The sequence below is a fragment of the Sturnira hondurensis genome, unplaced genomic scaffold, assembly GCF_014824575.4.
Source record: "Sturnira hondurensis isolate 20B ecotype Veracruz unplaced genomic scaffold, ASM1482457v3 Scaffold0002840, whole genome shotgun sequence".
NCBI classification, from domain to species: Eukaryota; Metazoa; Chordata; class Mammalia; order Chiroptera; family Phyllostomidae; genus Sturnira; species Sturnira hondurensis.
Genome location: NW_028075471.1, coordinates 21,201,597 through 21,213,503, shown reverse-complemented (window position 1 = coordinate 21,213,503; position 11,907 = coordinate 21,201,597). Strand labels below are relative to the sequence as shown.

Sequence of the window (11,907 nt, the reverse complement as noted above, 5' to 3'; positions counted from 1 at the left end):
TTAGGAGCTTCCACAAGGAACTCACTTTTACTCTTGCTGAGATCAGGGCAAATGATCTCAGCAAGAGAGATATTCCCCGATAGAGATCAGGTTTTGCTGTTAAGTCAAAAAACTCTCCGTCTGACCCTGGGTCCTGAGGATTTTCTCCTGTGTCGGTTCTACAAGTTTGATAGCTTCACGTGTCACTTCTAAGTCCCAGATTCGTCCTGGGGTGAGAGGGTGTAGGGCGGGGTCATTCTGTCGTTTGGTTTTACTCCTGGAGGCCCAAGGCCTCCAGCAGCGCTTGTTAAAGAGGCAATTCCTCCCTCGAGGGGAAAAAAGCACATTGTCTAGGATTTATAATAAAGCGATGTGCTGGTTTGTTTTTGTTTTTGTTTTTAATAAAAAGCAGTAAGTGAATTTGAGAAAGTCCGAAGAGAGATTGCCCCGGGGTGGGGGGGGAGCAGGGATGCTGCTGGGGCGGGTGCTGCTGCTCAGTCTGGGGCGCTGTGTGGAACTACCAGAGGGTCTGCTTTTCGACTTACTCAGCTGCACGGAGCTAAGTTCTCTGTTCTAAGTTCTCTGTTCTCTAGATGTTATTTCGTAAACCTGAAAATCAAAGAATGGGAAGCAGAACCAGTGGTTGTGGGGACAAAGCTGTGTGGTGGTCCGTTTGTGTGAGGACCGTGCCAGACCAGCTGCTCTGGCCCCACTACTCCAGGCGGTCCCTAGAAGGCGTTTTGGAGACACGATTTAAGTCCATAATCAGTGTCTCTTAGGGAAGCAGATTACCTGAACCAACCTCAGCAACCGGGTTCTCTCAGGGCCAGGCCCTCAGAGCAGAGCTGAGAGGTCTGTCTGTGCCATGCTCCACCCCCCTGCCGCCGGGGCCAGCCAGCCCCGGCTGCATAAACAAGTTCCTTGCTTGGTTTTACTTTCTGCGTTTTTTGTTGTTTTGTTTTGTTTTTTTTAAGTACAAGCTGTTCTTTTATACACTATACAGACATGACACGTTTACTTTCTGTTACAGCCTCCCAACAACTAGGTGTCTGCCGGCCATGCCTCTCGCCCACACCAACCAGCACAACTTAAATACGTTTTCAGTGAAACAAACACTAACAGCCCAAAGAAAATGCCCAGAGGATTGGAAAAGACAATGACCTTTTACAAAAGCTATTCACCACAACTTCCTCATCTCACTTTTTCCAAGAGAGTTAGAGCAACCAGAGTGCAGCTGTCAGGGTCCCGGGTCATTTAGGCGTCGGCTCCAAAGGGTTGGGAACTAAGTTGTTCCCGGGTTTCGACCCATTGCATCCAGTGTCCTGGCCCATGGTGACTTCAGTGAAATCTTTACGACTGCGCGAGTTGAAATATCATTGTGCACAATATTTACGTACTATCATATACACATTGGATCTATTACTGCGTGATGTTCTCTGTGAGAGTTTCCCGCCCTCCCTCTGTCTCTCCCACACACACACTGCCCCAGACACCTCCGGCAGCACAACAAGATATCACCACGCCTAGGGGTCCCGGTGCAGCAGCTGTGAGGAGGGGCCCCAGAGCTTCTCCCTGTCTGCAAGGGGCACTCTCTCCCTGAGTCCTTGCCTGAGGAGAGAGAGCAAGCTCTGGTGTCTCCTCTGAGGACACTAATCCCCTAGAGGTCCACACCCTGGTGACCTCATATGACCCTAATGGCCTCACCAAGGCCAGGCTCCTGACCCCAGCCCGATGGAGACTGGGGATTCAGTGGAGGAATTTCAGTGGGGGGCGCAAACACGCAGCCAGGGCAGAGGGAACAAAACGAAATAGAAAAAGGTGGAAATGATGTACCTCAAGCCTCTGTGGGTAGGCACAGAGATAAACACACAGCTGCCGGTTGTTACGCGTGTGTGAGCAGTGCCTTTCTGTTGCCCACAACACGCTCAGCAGGTAATGTGCACTCCTCACGGCGGATGTGGTGGAAATGTATTTCCTCCTGCTCCTTTCTCTCCCGCCCTGCTTCCTCTGTGTCCACCACCCGCCGCGTGACAGAGGGTTGTCCGGGCATGACCATGTCAGCTGTCCTAGTCTCCAGGTCACTTTCTCAGGGGAGGGCCCCTGTCCTGGAAGGGGAGCCGCGGTGGCCAGCATCCAGGAGAGTTGCAAACAAGGACCTCACGTTCCGCCCACGACCCGTGCGCAGACCCTGTGCGGAGTGCAGGCAGGATCTCTGCAAAAGGATCTTCACCCACCGTGTCCAGGGCACACACATCCTGGGACAGGTGCAGTGCGAAGCCGGGGAAACAGAGAAGGAAGAACACAGGTCTCTAACCCACCGATGTCTCTTACTCTAATGAGCTGATAAAGAACCAGAGTGCGTGTCCCTGGTTTCTGAGGATCTTTCTTAGGGTGGGGATGTCTGAGAATGAGGCCGGGAGGGGAGGGAGCGGAGGGGAGGGGAGAAAAGAGGAACAAAACAGATGTCTGCGCCAAAGCAATATTCTCTTTATTCAGCCCATGCAGCCAGACAATCACACTGGCTCGAGTTGCACCCAGTCCCCACGGGGGCATCTGTTCAATGGAACAGAACAGACTCGTGGGCCCACTCAAGTCTCTTATCTGAAAAACTGATTTAAAGTTGCTAAGCTTCAGGGGAGCGAGGGCATAAGTTTACTCTGGAAGAGAAACTGAACCGCCCGTGACCTTAGTTGGCTTTCTGGCAATCTTCCATCAGAATATTATTATTTTACTAATGAATTTAATGTACAAAATATAAAACTACATTTTAATGCTGATTATCTACAAGCAGTAACAAAATTTATCAAAGAAAATGTAGTCTTATTAAAGAATTATTAAAATTGAATGCATTTTTACTTTAAGTAAAATAAAAATATAATAAATTTCTCATATTATGGATTTTGGTTTATAAAAATTAGCAAAAATTTAAAACTAGCAAATGCTCCAATGGCTTTACATTAGCTCTTTACACTAAAGAGCTAATTAATCTTTTTCCTCATGTAAACTAAGTCACAATATTCTGGAACTGATTTTTTTTTTGACAGAAAAATAATTTCTGTGCCATTGCAGGGCCACATCGCGGGACAGGCTGTGAGTTGGCCCTAGTTGAAGCCCAGAGAACAGACCTCTACAAGAGCGTCCTCACCAGCAATGCGAGTGCAGGGGGCAGCATCAGCTGGAGGTGGAGAGGACGCCATGACACCCAGGGCAACACCAGGGCAACACCAGGGGCCACCAATTTAACGTCCGAGAAAAGTGCAAGAAGCAAGACCCAAGCCTTGGCCCGTCTACACCATGGTGACATCAAACCTGCTCTAAGACAGAGTATTTCATAAGAATCTATATTCATGAACAAATACAGCTGCCGCGCCATTGGGCCACCATCAGCCGTGGGATCGGGGCCCACGGGCAGCTGCGTCCAGGTCACTGGAGCTCGGCGGGTGTCGTTGTGGACGGAGAGGCTGTGGCACCTGCAAGGCAGAGCACGGGCGTGAGCCGACAGGGATGAAACGGGCGAAGACATTTGTTTAGAAGTTAAGAAATGTGGCCATCTGTTTTAAATAAAAGAAAACCCACGTTTCCGGCTACAGGGGCACAGCCACCCCAGTGTAGGGCTGGGTGGGGAAGGGCCGGCCGCGTCCCCCGCACCAAAGCCCTCAGGAGGCTGTGGGGGAGAGGAGACGGTCCACCTCCCTCTGCCCTAACCCGGTCTCGAAGCCTCCAGAGTAAATCCGAGAGGCTTCCAGGCACACGGTCAGCAACCCCTGGGGCTTCGGGCAGAAAGCACCCAGGCCTGGAGATGTGTTTGGCCAAAAACGGGACTGATTCTCCCCTGCACTGTGACTTTCAAAAACAAAATGATATGGTCTTTGAACATCTAATTACAGGAAAACTTCTGAAATACTCAAAGTTGAACGACAACGTGTAAGCAGCACAGGTAGGGGAGAAATATCAAGTTTGAACTGTGAGTTCTTTTCGGAGAATGAGGGCTATTGAGGAAGGGTCCCCAAAGGGACCCGCTGCTTAGCTCATGGGATCAAGTGACGCTGGTCAGAAACTGAGGGAGCCAGGAGACTGCAATTGATATTATTTGCTATATCATTTGCTTGGTATACCAAACGAAGTATCAATGTTTTTGGCAAATAAAGAGAAATGTGAGACCATAGAAATTACGTTTGCCATTCATCTGAATAAAGCGGGAAAACAACACAGATGTCACTACTGCGCATCTGTCACTCGGTGCCACTGTAGGTTTTGGACAAGGTTCTTAGACTGGGCACATGAGGAGCCACACAATCAGACGAGAGAAGCTGGCCACCTCACAAGGGCCAGAGGGCCCAGGGCAGGTGGCTGGCTGGGAGCACCTCACCTTCAGCCTCCATAGAGCCTTCCGGAACCTCTGGGTCTGGGAGCTGCTCGGAGTCCTGCCCTTCGAGGTCCTTCGAGGGCGGAGCTGTCGGGGACGTCCTGGATGTCTGGGGGGGGCCCTCATCCACCTCGGCGTGCTGCTGTACCCACTCGTCCTTATACCCATTGCTGATGAGTTTGGAAAAGTTTGTGGGTGAACTGAGTTTTGGCCCAGGCCTCAAAAGGAGAAAAATTAACAACAAGCTTAAGTACCAAGGTTAACGGTACTCTAGAGGGTTCTCGGCAAGCATGCTGACTGTAAACTAGAGGCTCGTTGTTTCTTACAGCATGGAGATCTCTCTCTCTCTCTTCCCCACCCCCCACCCTGTTTCCCCAGAGAATCAGACAATCAGCCACATCTGTTCCGGCACAAACTGGGAGAAGTAGAGAGACAGCTCCTTCAGGGGGGAAGGCAACAGCAGGCCACAGACTGGGCCGGGCTGTGGGACATTGTGATGTCAGTGTCACAGTGCCCAGCACACCAGCGGAGGCCGACCTGAGCACAGCATGTGGTTGCCTCTCGGTCACTGTGGTCCCTAGGGCCAAAGGCCACGCCCCACCAAACCCCACGGCAGCCAGCACGGCCCCGAGCACTTACATAGGAGGGAAGGAGAGTCTACTTCTTGCCGGGTCTTTGGGGCCCAGCGGGGTCCCTGATTTGCTGGGATTCTTGGAGTTAATGGCTGGGAGCCTCAGCTGGAAGAAGAAACATAGACACTCTAGGTCAGTGCAAAGCGCTCAGCCTCTTGGGTGTGAAGGGAGACCACAGCTTGCAGAGGGCAGCGGAAGTCACACATGCAGGACAGCAGCATGGCCGCCACGCCACTGCCCAGCGGTATGGCAGTTCCTTGTCCTGCACCCCCATGACAGAGACCTCCAGCAATTCTCGACACTGCTGTGCTCAAGCAAAGATGCACCAGCTTGGGGAGAAAACGGGGAACAGCTCACTGTGTGAGACACTGAGGGGGACTGGGCCTGCCAGGGGCTCCAAGAAGATGGGGTGCCACACTTGGAGGGGCGGCCCCTGGCTGGGCTCAAGCCATCAGGTGGGAACCAGAGTGGACATGGAATGAGAGGCCTTCCCTTAGTCATCCTGGAAGGCAGGCTTACATGCCATCCAGCCACCGGAAGAGAGGTGGCCTGTTCCCCTGTCCACTCTACCTGGCACAAACCCCAATCCTGCCTGAGAAATCCAGGGGGCACAGCCGAGAAAAGTGGGGGAGGGGACCATCTGGCTAGAGGGGATGTGCATAAAGGTGACACGGATGGGAGGGGAAATGAAGGGCCAGGTGGAGAGTGGAGGTGGGATCAGAGGGGAGGCCAGGATGCCCCACAGCCGAGGACCAAGAGGGTGGGACTGGTTTTCAGAACCAGAATGAGTGGCAGGTGGCAGGGGTTTTGAGGGAGGGGACCCCCAAAGTGAAAGCTGGGCCTTGCTGAGCAGAGGGACAGGTACAAGAGCAGTGGGAGGTGGGGGCAGCTGTGAAACTATCAGTCACAGTCACAGTCACAGGGACGAGTCTGCGGCTGGGGGTGGGGCCAAGATCTCATCAAGGTAAAGTCAAAAGTGGAGCTGTAAATGAAAAAACGGATGAGTCAGACTTTCTCCAAAGTCAGAACTTCTGTCCCTCCCAAGACGCTGTTAAGAGAAGGAAAAGACAAGCCACAGGTGGGGGGAGAGGACAGGCCAGGCACCTGTCATGGAAGTGCATCTCCAGAACACACAGAGAGCTCTCTGGTACCAGTACAAAGAGAACAGCCTTGATGTACTACTGCTTAGAAGATGGGGGCAAGTGCTGCCCTGAGGAAGATATCTGGGGGGAAAAGTGCATGGAAAGATGTCCAAGGCCTCATCAGTCCTGGGAAATATGCATTTAAACCACAGCGGGGAGGCGCCCACTCAAATAGTGCAAATCCAGACAAGGTCAAGGGTGTGAGGGTGTGGAGCTCCAGATTGCCCTACACTATGGGGAGGAGGGCCTAGACCACAACAGGGTGGCCACTGTGGACACACGGGTGGCTTCTCATGAAGGTAAATGTGTGTGGGACATGACCAGCTGGTCTTCGTCCACCCAAGTGAAACCAGTGGACACCAATGCTCACAACACTGCCTCCCAGCTTGACAGTGGCCTCGGGGATCATCACCCAGGTGAGAGGGACGCTGAGGCCCCAGCATTCTGGGGATGGCGACCAGGCCAGGAGCACCCCTGACTTCTAAAGAGGGGGACTCTAGTGACTGAATGTGACTCTGGTCACCAAAGATTGGGACAGCCTCTCTCTTGCCTTTCAGTAGACCCAAATGTCAAGTTCAGAACCTGGCTGATGTCATACACAGCAACAAACACACCACCACTAGCACCACCTCGCTGCCCCAGGGGCCACACACACTGGGCCACAACGCCATCTATCAGAGCACCGGTCACCTTTTTCTTCTTTGTTTCAAGTTCCTCGGCCTCTCTCTGCCACACGGTCTTCATGTCAAAGTCGAACGGCCCCCTCCTGGACTCGTAACTGCTGTTGGCCAAACTGGGGTTAAACTCTTCATGGACCATGTAATCGGGCACATAGGCAGCAAGCCCCCTGAGGACCAGGAGAGACCTACACTCAGCTTCTTGGGGGGCTTCCAGATCTCCCCCTCTTCCTGACTCCTCCCCCCTGCCCTCTCTGTCTTGACTCCTCCCCCAGCACCCCCCCACCCCCCCACCCCACCATTTGCCCTGCCTGCCTTCAGGCAGCAAAGGCCACCCTTTCTCCTCTCCCCGCCCGCAGCGCCCCCTCCAGGTCCTGTGAGGGAACACACTGCCCCTCCCCAAGGCCTGCTTCCCAGAATTCAGAGGCCAAGCCCGAAGTTGCAGGCGCTTTAACAAATGGATTCAACTCTTCGTTCCTGCACAGGTGGACAACAGGGCGGCGCCTCAGCTACTCACTGCCTCTGGCCAGCCGTGGGCGGCTTGCTGTGGTGTATGTACCAGTCTGGCAAGGAGTAGGTCACTGGGGAGGCCTTCCTGGTCCCGGTGCCCGACGCCATCCCCGGGGCCAAGTGCATCAGCAGGTCTCAAAACCAAAGAGAGACACCATGAGCGGTCTCACTCACCCGGGCCCATGGCGTGACTAGCAGGCAGACCACCCTTTACACAGGACACTGTGATGCCTCCTGGGGGCTGCCTCTGGGCTCTGAAGCCACAGGAATCAGCATGCACACCTGCTAAGGAGGGACACCCCCACCCCACCCCAGTCCTGAGCTGGCGTCTGTGCATGCCAGCACCCACCCACGTGCTGGTTCGCTGCTCCAGGCTGCCATGCAGGAGCAGGACTCCTTGGCTCTCTAGGGCTGCAGGCTGCCTGCCCTCTCAGATGCCACCTGGGCCAGTCTGACTGTGTTCCTCTGCCACCGCGGGGCTGTCCCTGACCCCACTGTCTCCACCTCCACCTCCCTCTCTCTCTACCACCCTCCCTGTCTCAGGTCTGTCCCCCATTGGCGTTGTCACTGTCGTTGCCAGGAATCAGCAAGGACACATTCCTGGATCTAATCTCAGATCTGCATCCCATTTGCCGGCTGCCCCCTTGTGGTCCTTTCACTGCTGGCGGGAGTGGGGAGATGGGCTCTCGGACTGGGCGGAGCCTAGGTCCCATGGTCTGTCGAGCTTCGAGCTGCGCTAGCACTGCAGCCCTCATGGTCTCATTCTGAGTCTCATTCCCTTGACAACCATCTCGGGGCTGACGCAGCCAGAAAAAATGGGGTTAGCATCTCTCACTGCCACTGTGACTAGGGCCAGTGGGGGGATATTTTGGACAGGCCTGACCTAATCAGCGATTTTAATGCACAAAACCAGGCAGTACTGTCTCCGTGAAACCACAAGCAAAGCTCATCAGCATTGCCGTTGAAGCTCTCCTACAGTACACATCCTGTAAAACCCGGGAATGCACGGGACCAGGGCAATGAGAGAGAACCACAGGGCTCCACACCACACAGACTGGCCAGTGGGGCTGTGGAACCACAGCGACGGACCCTGCCCATGAGCAGCTTCCCAAGAGTCTGCCGTTGGAACTCGACTCACTCAGGGTGAGTCCCAGCAACAGCGTCACTGGGGAGAGCAGCCCTCTGGGGACTGTTCTGTGGATTCAGCCTGTGCAGCCCGACTACTCACAAACGGTGCGCGCTCCTGAGGGGTACGCACACCCAGCTTGTCCAAGGACCTCCTCTCCAGGGGCCTGGGCGAACCCCCACTTTCTACACTGATACTTTCATAGGACAAAGGGTCCTGGCACTGTCCCCACAGAGACCCTGGGCACCAGGGCACTTACCGGGTCGGCCACCTTGCTTGGCCAGCTTCACGTACTCAGAGTCCGTCTCTTTGACCCAGTACCTCCGCGTCCCCAGCATGTGCCCGCTGGGTGGCTCCCGAAATGCACTGAGACCAGGAATCTGGGACACAGGAGGGGCGTCCACAGCCTTCTCAGACCGCCGCACAGGCAGGTGGTAGTACCAGTCTAGGAAGGGAGGGGCCAAGGTCGAGTTTCTATAGCGAAGTTCAGGTTGGTTTAGTCCGGGGCCTGAAAGATGCCTATGCCGGAGAGAGCCTAATTGTCCAGGGGACACGGGACAGGAGACAACGCCCAGGACACCCGCGCCTAAGGTGCTCTGTAGATGACGTGGACCCTTGAGTCATGGGCCTGGGAGCAAAGCAGCTCACCCCCCACAATGTGGAGGACTTAAGAGAAAAGACGGGGCTCCCCAGGCCAGCCCCAGACCCGGGGCTGTAGCACCAGCTCTGCTCTGGGCCCAGGCTGCTGGTCCCCCTACGGGGTTTGGCCCTGCTGCTTCACTACTGGGTGAACCCACTCCTTAGAGCCAGCACCCCCTCTCTCTCCACCCCTCTCTCTCTCATAGACCCCCACCTCCTACTGGTTCTGTTGCTCGACAGAACCCTGCCTGATACAGAGGCACACAGGAAAATCGCACCATGTTGATCAATTTACACAAGCACACAGGGACCCCACAAACACGAAGTAATCATCCCCTAGACCCAAAGTGTAGACATCCAACTTCCACTTCGAACTAAAGCTGGGTTCACTGCCTACAAGTGAATGTTTAACACAGCCAATCTCTTAAGAGTCTGCAGGGCAGTCATTAGCTACCAACAGTATCATTTTGAAAAGGAAGGGGGGGGAAAGCCCACCGGAAAGTGGGTGAGGAATTGTGTGGAAGCTCACAGAGAATCCCATCAAGAAGGCAGAGTTCAGCAGCTTCACACTGTGCTCGTATTCAGCAAACAGCGTCTCCCTTAGAGGGAAGGCTTTCCCTCCTGGCCCTGTTTTCCTCTCTGTGTTTTGGTGACTAATTAATCCACAGAGAATGCTGTGTGTCTTCTTTCCTCTCATCACTGGGAACCTCTGATCTGCCATTTGCATCCACATGCAGAGGACTTCAGAGGGCTGGGGCCCCAATCAGTGGGAGTCACTGTCACCCCCCCCACACACACACACACACAGAGTCAAAGGGGACAAGAACTGTCTTGTAGTTTCTGTCGCTCAAAGAGTATTAGCACTTGCATGGCCCAGATCACATACTCTGTAGCAATCAGGGGACAACCGAGAGGACAGTCTGAGGCTCCGCCCCTGGCAGCTCCCTGGTCTCTAAGCACAGAGCAGCTTGGGCAGGGGCTCAGTACCCCAGTACCCAGTACACCACAGGGGCCCCCAGTACCCCGGCCAGCCCTCTCTCGGAGACCAGGGGTTACAGCCTGGGCAGAGGAGCCCTGTGAGGGGTGCCACCTCTGGCCACAACCTCCAACTCTGTGCCTCAGTTTCCTCATCTGTAAACTGGATTCATAGTACCTCGCTACGCTGTTTGGAGGTTGAATGTTCATGTATAACAGTGCTTAGGACAGCTCTCTGCCCTACAGAGGAGGCCGCTCACTGAGTGTGGAGGGGTCACACATGGGCTGAGAGCCCACAGCAGAGAAGGGGAAACTGCCACACTTCCTGTCCCCCCCACCTCCCCACGGTGTCCCCAACAGTGCTGACAGAGCTCTGGGCCGGACGTGCTTTAGATCCCATGAGGACCACGCTGTGCTTCACTTCAGAGTGACTGCCCAAGGGCCATGGAGGGCCTGCTGGCCCCACCCCATCTCTCCCCACCAGCTCCTGGATCCCGCCTCTGCCTCCTTTCACCAGCCCTTCCAAGGATGGGTGCGGCCGAAACAGAGGCAAGAACAGCCCACAGCCCCAGGCCTTCCTCCTACCCCGCTGCCCAGCCTCAAATCCTGCTGAGTGAGAAGCCACAGCAACCTACGCAGAACCTGATCTCCGTGTCCAGGCACTTACAGTGAGGGCCTAGTGCACCTACCTGGTGGGGTCTAGATTCGGAGCAGGAAGAGGCAATCAATCAGTGACAGACACCACATGCATCCAAAGAAGGGAGAACACAGTCACCATTTAGGGAAGGAGCTGTGACAGCCATGGAGTGAGGCTGCAACAGGGAAACTTTCAGATGCTATGGCCCCCAACAATGAGACAGCTGTAATAGCTTGGTTTTCTTTTTCTAAAATAGAGAAAAGGAAAAAGGGACTAACCCGCCCCACCCCCATATTTCCCTTTAAGCCTTGCTTTGACACTGGGGCCCCTTTCTTTGAGGGGGTGCCACGCGTTCTTTCCCCTCGCACCCAGAATGCAGGGTGCAGAGCTGTCCAACAGCAGGAGTTGGCCGCTGCTCTGGCTGGTCACTCACCGCACGGAGCATGGCGGCTGGCGGCACCCTGTAGCTCCTTGCTAGGGTTCCTCATGCCAGAGACGCGCTGGGCCAGGGTCTCAATGAGCGGGATAAGCAGGGAAGCACTCTGGGGCTGAGCTGCAGGGACCACGTCGTTGGCGCCACTGCTCTGTCTGTAGTTCTGCCTCCACCTGGCAGAAAGTCAGGCGTGTCATCACTGAGAAAGGGCGGGCACGTCCAAACCAGTTTACAGCCGGGACACACACTGATGGGGGTATACAGCAGGTGCACAATACACGGTATATACAAGCAGGGCCACGACCGCGCTGGAAACACAGATGGACAGGGCCTCGCGGGTAAACCGCGGAGGATAACTGGTCCTGAGGTCCCTCATCCCGGGTGACAGGTGGACCCCTCCCGCCCACCCCCACCCCCCCGGCCGCCCGCCCCGCTCACCGGCTCGCCGCCGAAGGTCTCCGTGGGTGCCTCCCGCTGCGCCGGAGGCCAAAGTCTGCATCCGTGGGCGCGGGGGCCAATCCCGAACTCCCAGCGCGGCGCGGAACCACAACAACTTTTGTCACCTGGGCAACCTCCGGGTGGCCAACCGGCGGGCGCGGCTGGAGCGCAGTAGCCAATCAGGGCAGCCTGTGGTACCGCAGCAGACCAATCAGAGCCAGGGGCGGAGCGCGGGCTCTACTAGTCAACCGCCCGCGACCCAGTGGAGTCTTAGTGTACCCCTACGTGTCCGGCCACCCCGAATTTCTCCAAAGCAGTCCGGAAAAATTTCTGTTTACTTCATGTCTTTAAAA

At 55.2% G+C, this 11,907-nt stretch overlaps 1 protein-coding gene across 5 annotated transcripts; it reads right to left on the bottom strand.

Moving 5' to 3' along the window:
• Positions 1 to 2,444: 2,444 nt before the first annotated feature.
• CUNH7orf57 (chromosome unknown C7orf57 homolog) lies at positions 2,445 to 11,658 on the bottom strand. 5 transcript variants are annotated; one of them, XM_037041064.1, is made up of 8 exons: positions 11,555 to 11,658; positions 11,117 to 11,289; positions 8,692 to 8,877; positions 7,314 to 7,440; positions 6,810 to 6,966; positions 4,985 to 5,082; positions 4,349 to 4,563; positions 2,445 to 3,449 (listed from the first exon to the last, which is right to left on the bottom strand). In XM_037041064.1, exons 2-8 carry the CDS (start codon positions 11,169 to 11,171, stop codon positions 3,403 to 3,405), a joined length of 885 nt encoding a protein of 294 aa, XP_036896959.1. In that variant the 5' UTR covers positions 11,172 to 11,289; positions 11,555 to 11,658; the 3' UTR covers positions 2,445 to 3,402. The 5 variants fall into 5 exon arrangements, with proteins under 5 accessions (XP_036896959.1, XP_036896961.1, XP_036896962.1 ...); XM_037041066.1 differs by having other exon boundaries at positions 4,349 to 4,515; XM_037041067.1 differs by having other exon boundaries at positions 6,810 to 6,900.
• Positions 11,659 to 11,907: the final 249 nt, after the last annotated feature.

Coding starts and splice junctions, on each gene's coding strand:
- CUNH7orf57 (XM_037041064.1), bottom strand. CDS start 11,171: ATGAGGAACCCTAGCAAGGAGCTACAGGGTGCCGCCAGCCGCCATGCT. Junction 7,441..8,691: donor CAAGCAAGGTGGCCGACCCG/GTAAGTGCCCTG, acceptor TTTGGTTTTGAG/ACCTGCTGATGCACTTGGCC. Junction 5,083..6,809: donor TTGAAACAAAGAAGAAAAAG/GTGACCGGTGCT, acceptor TTCTTCTTCCAG/CTGAGGCTCCCAGCCATTAA.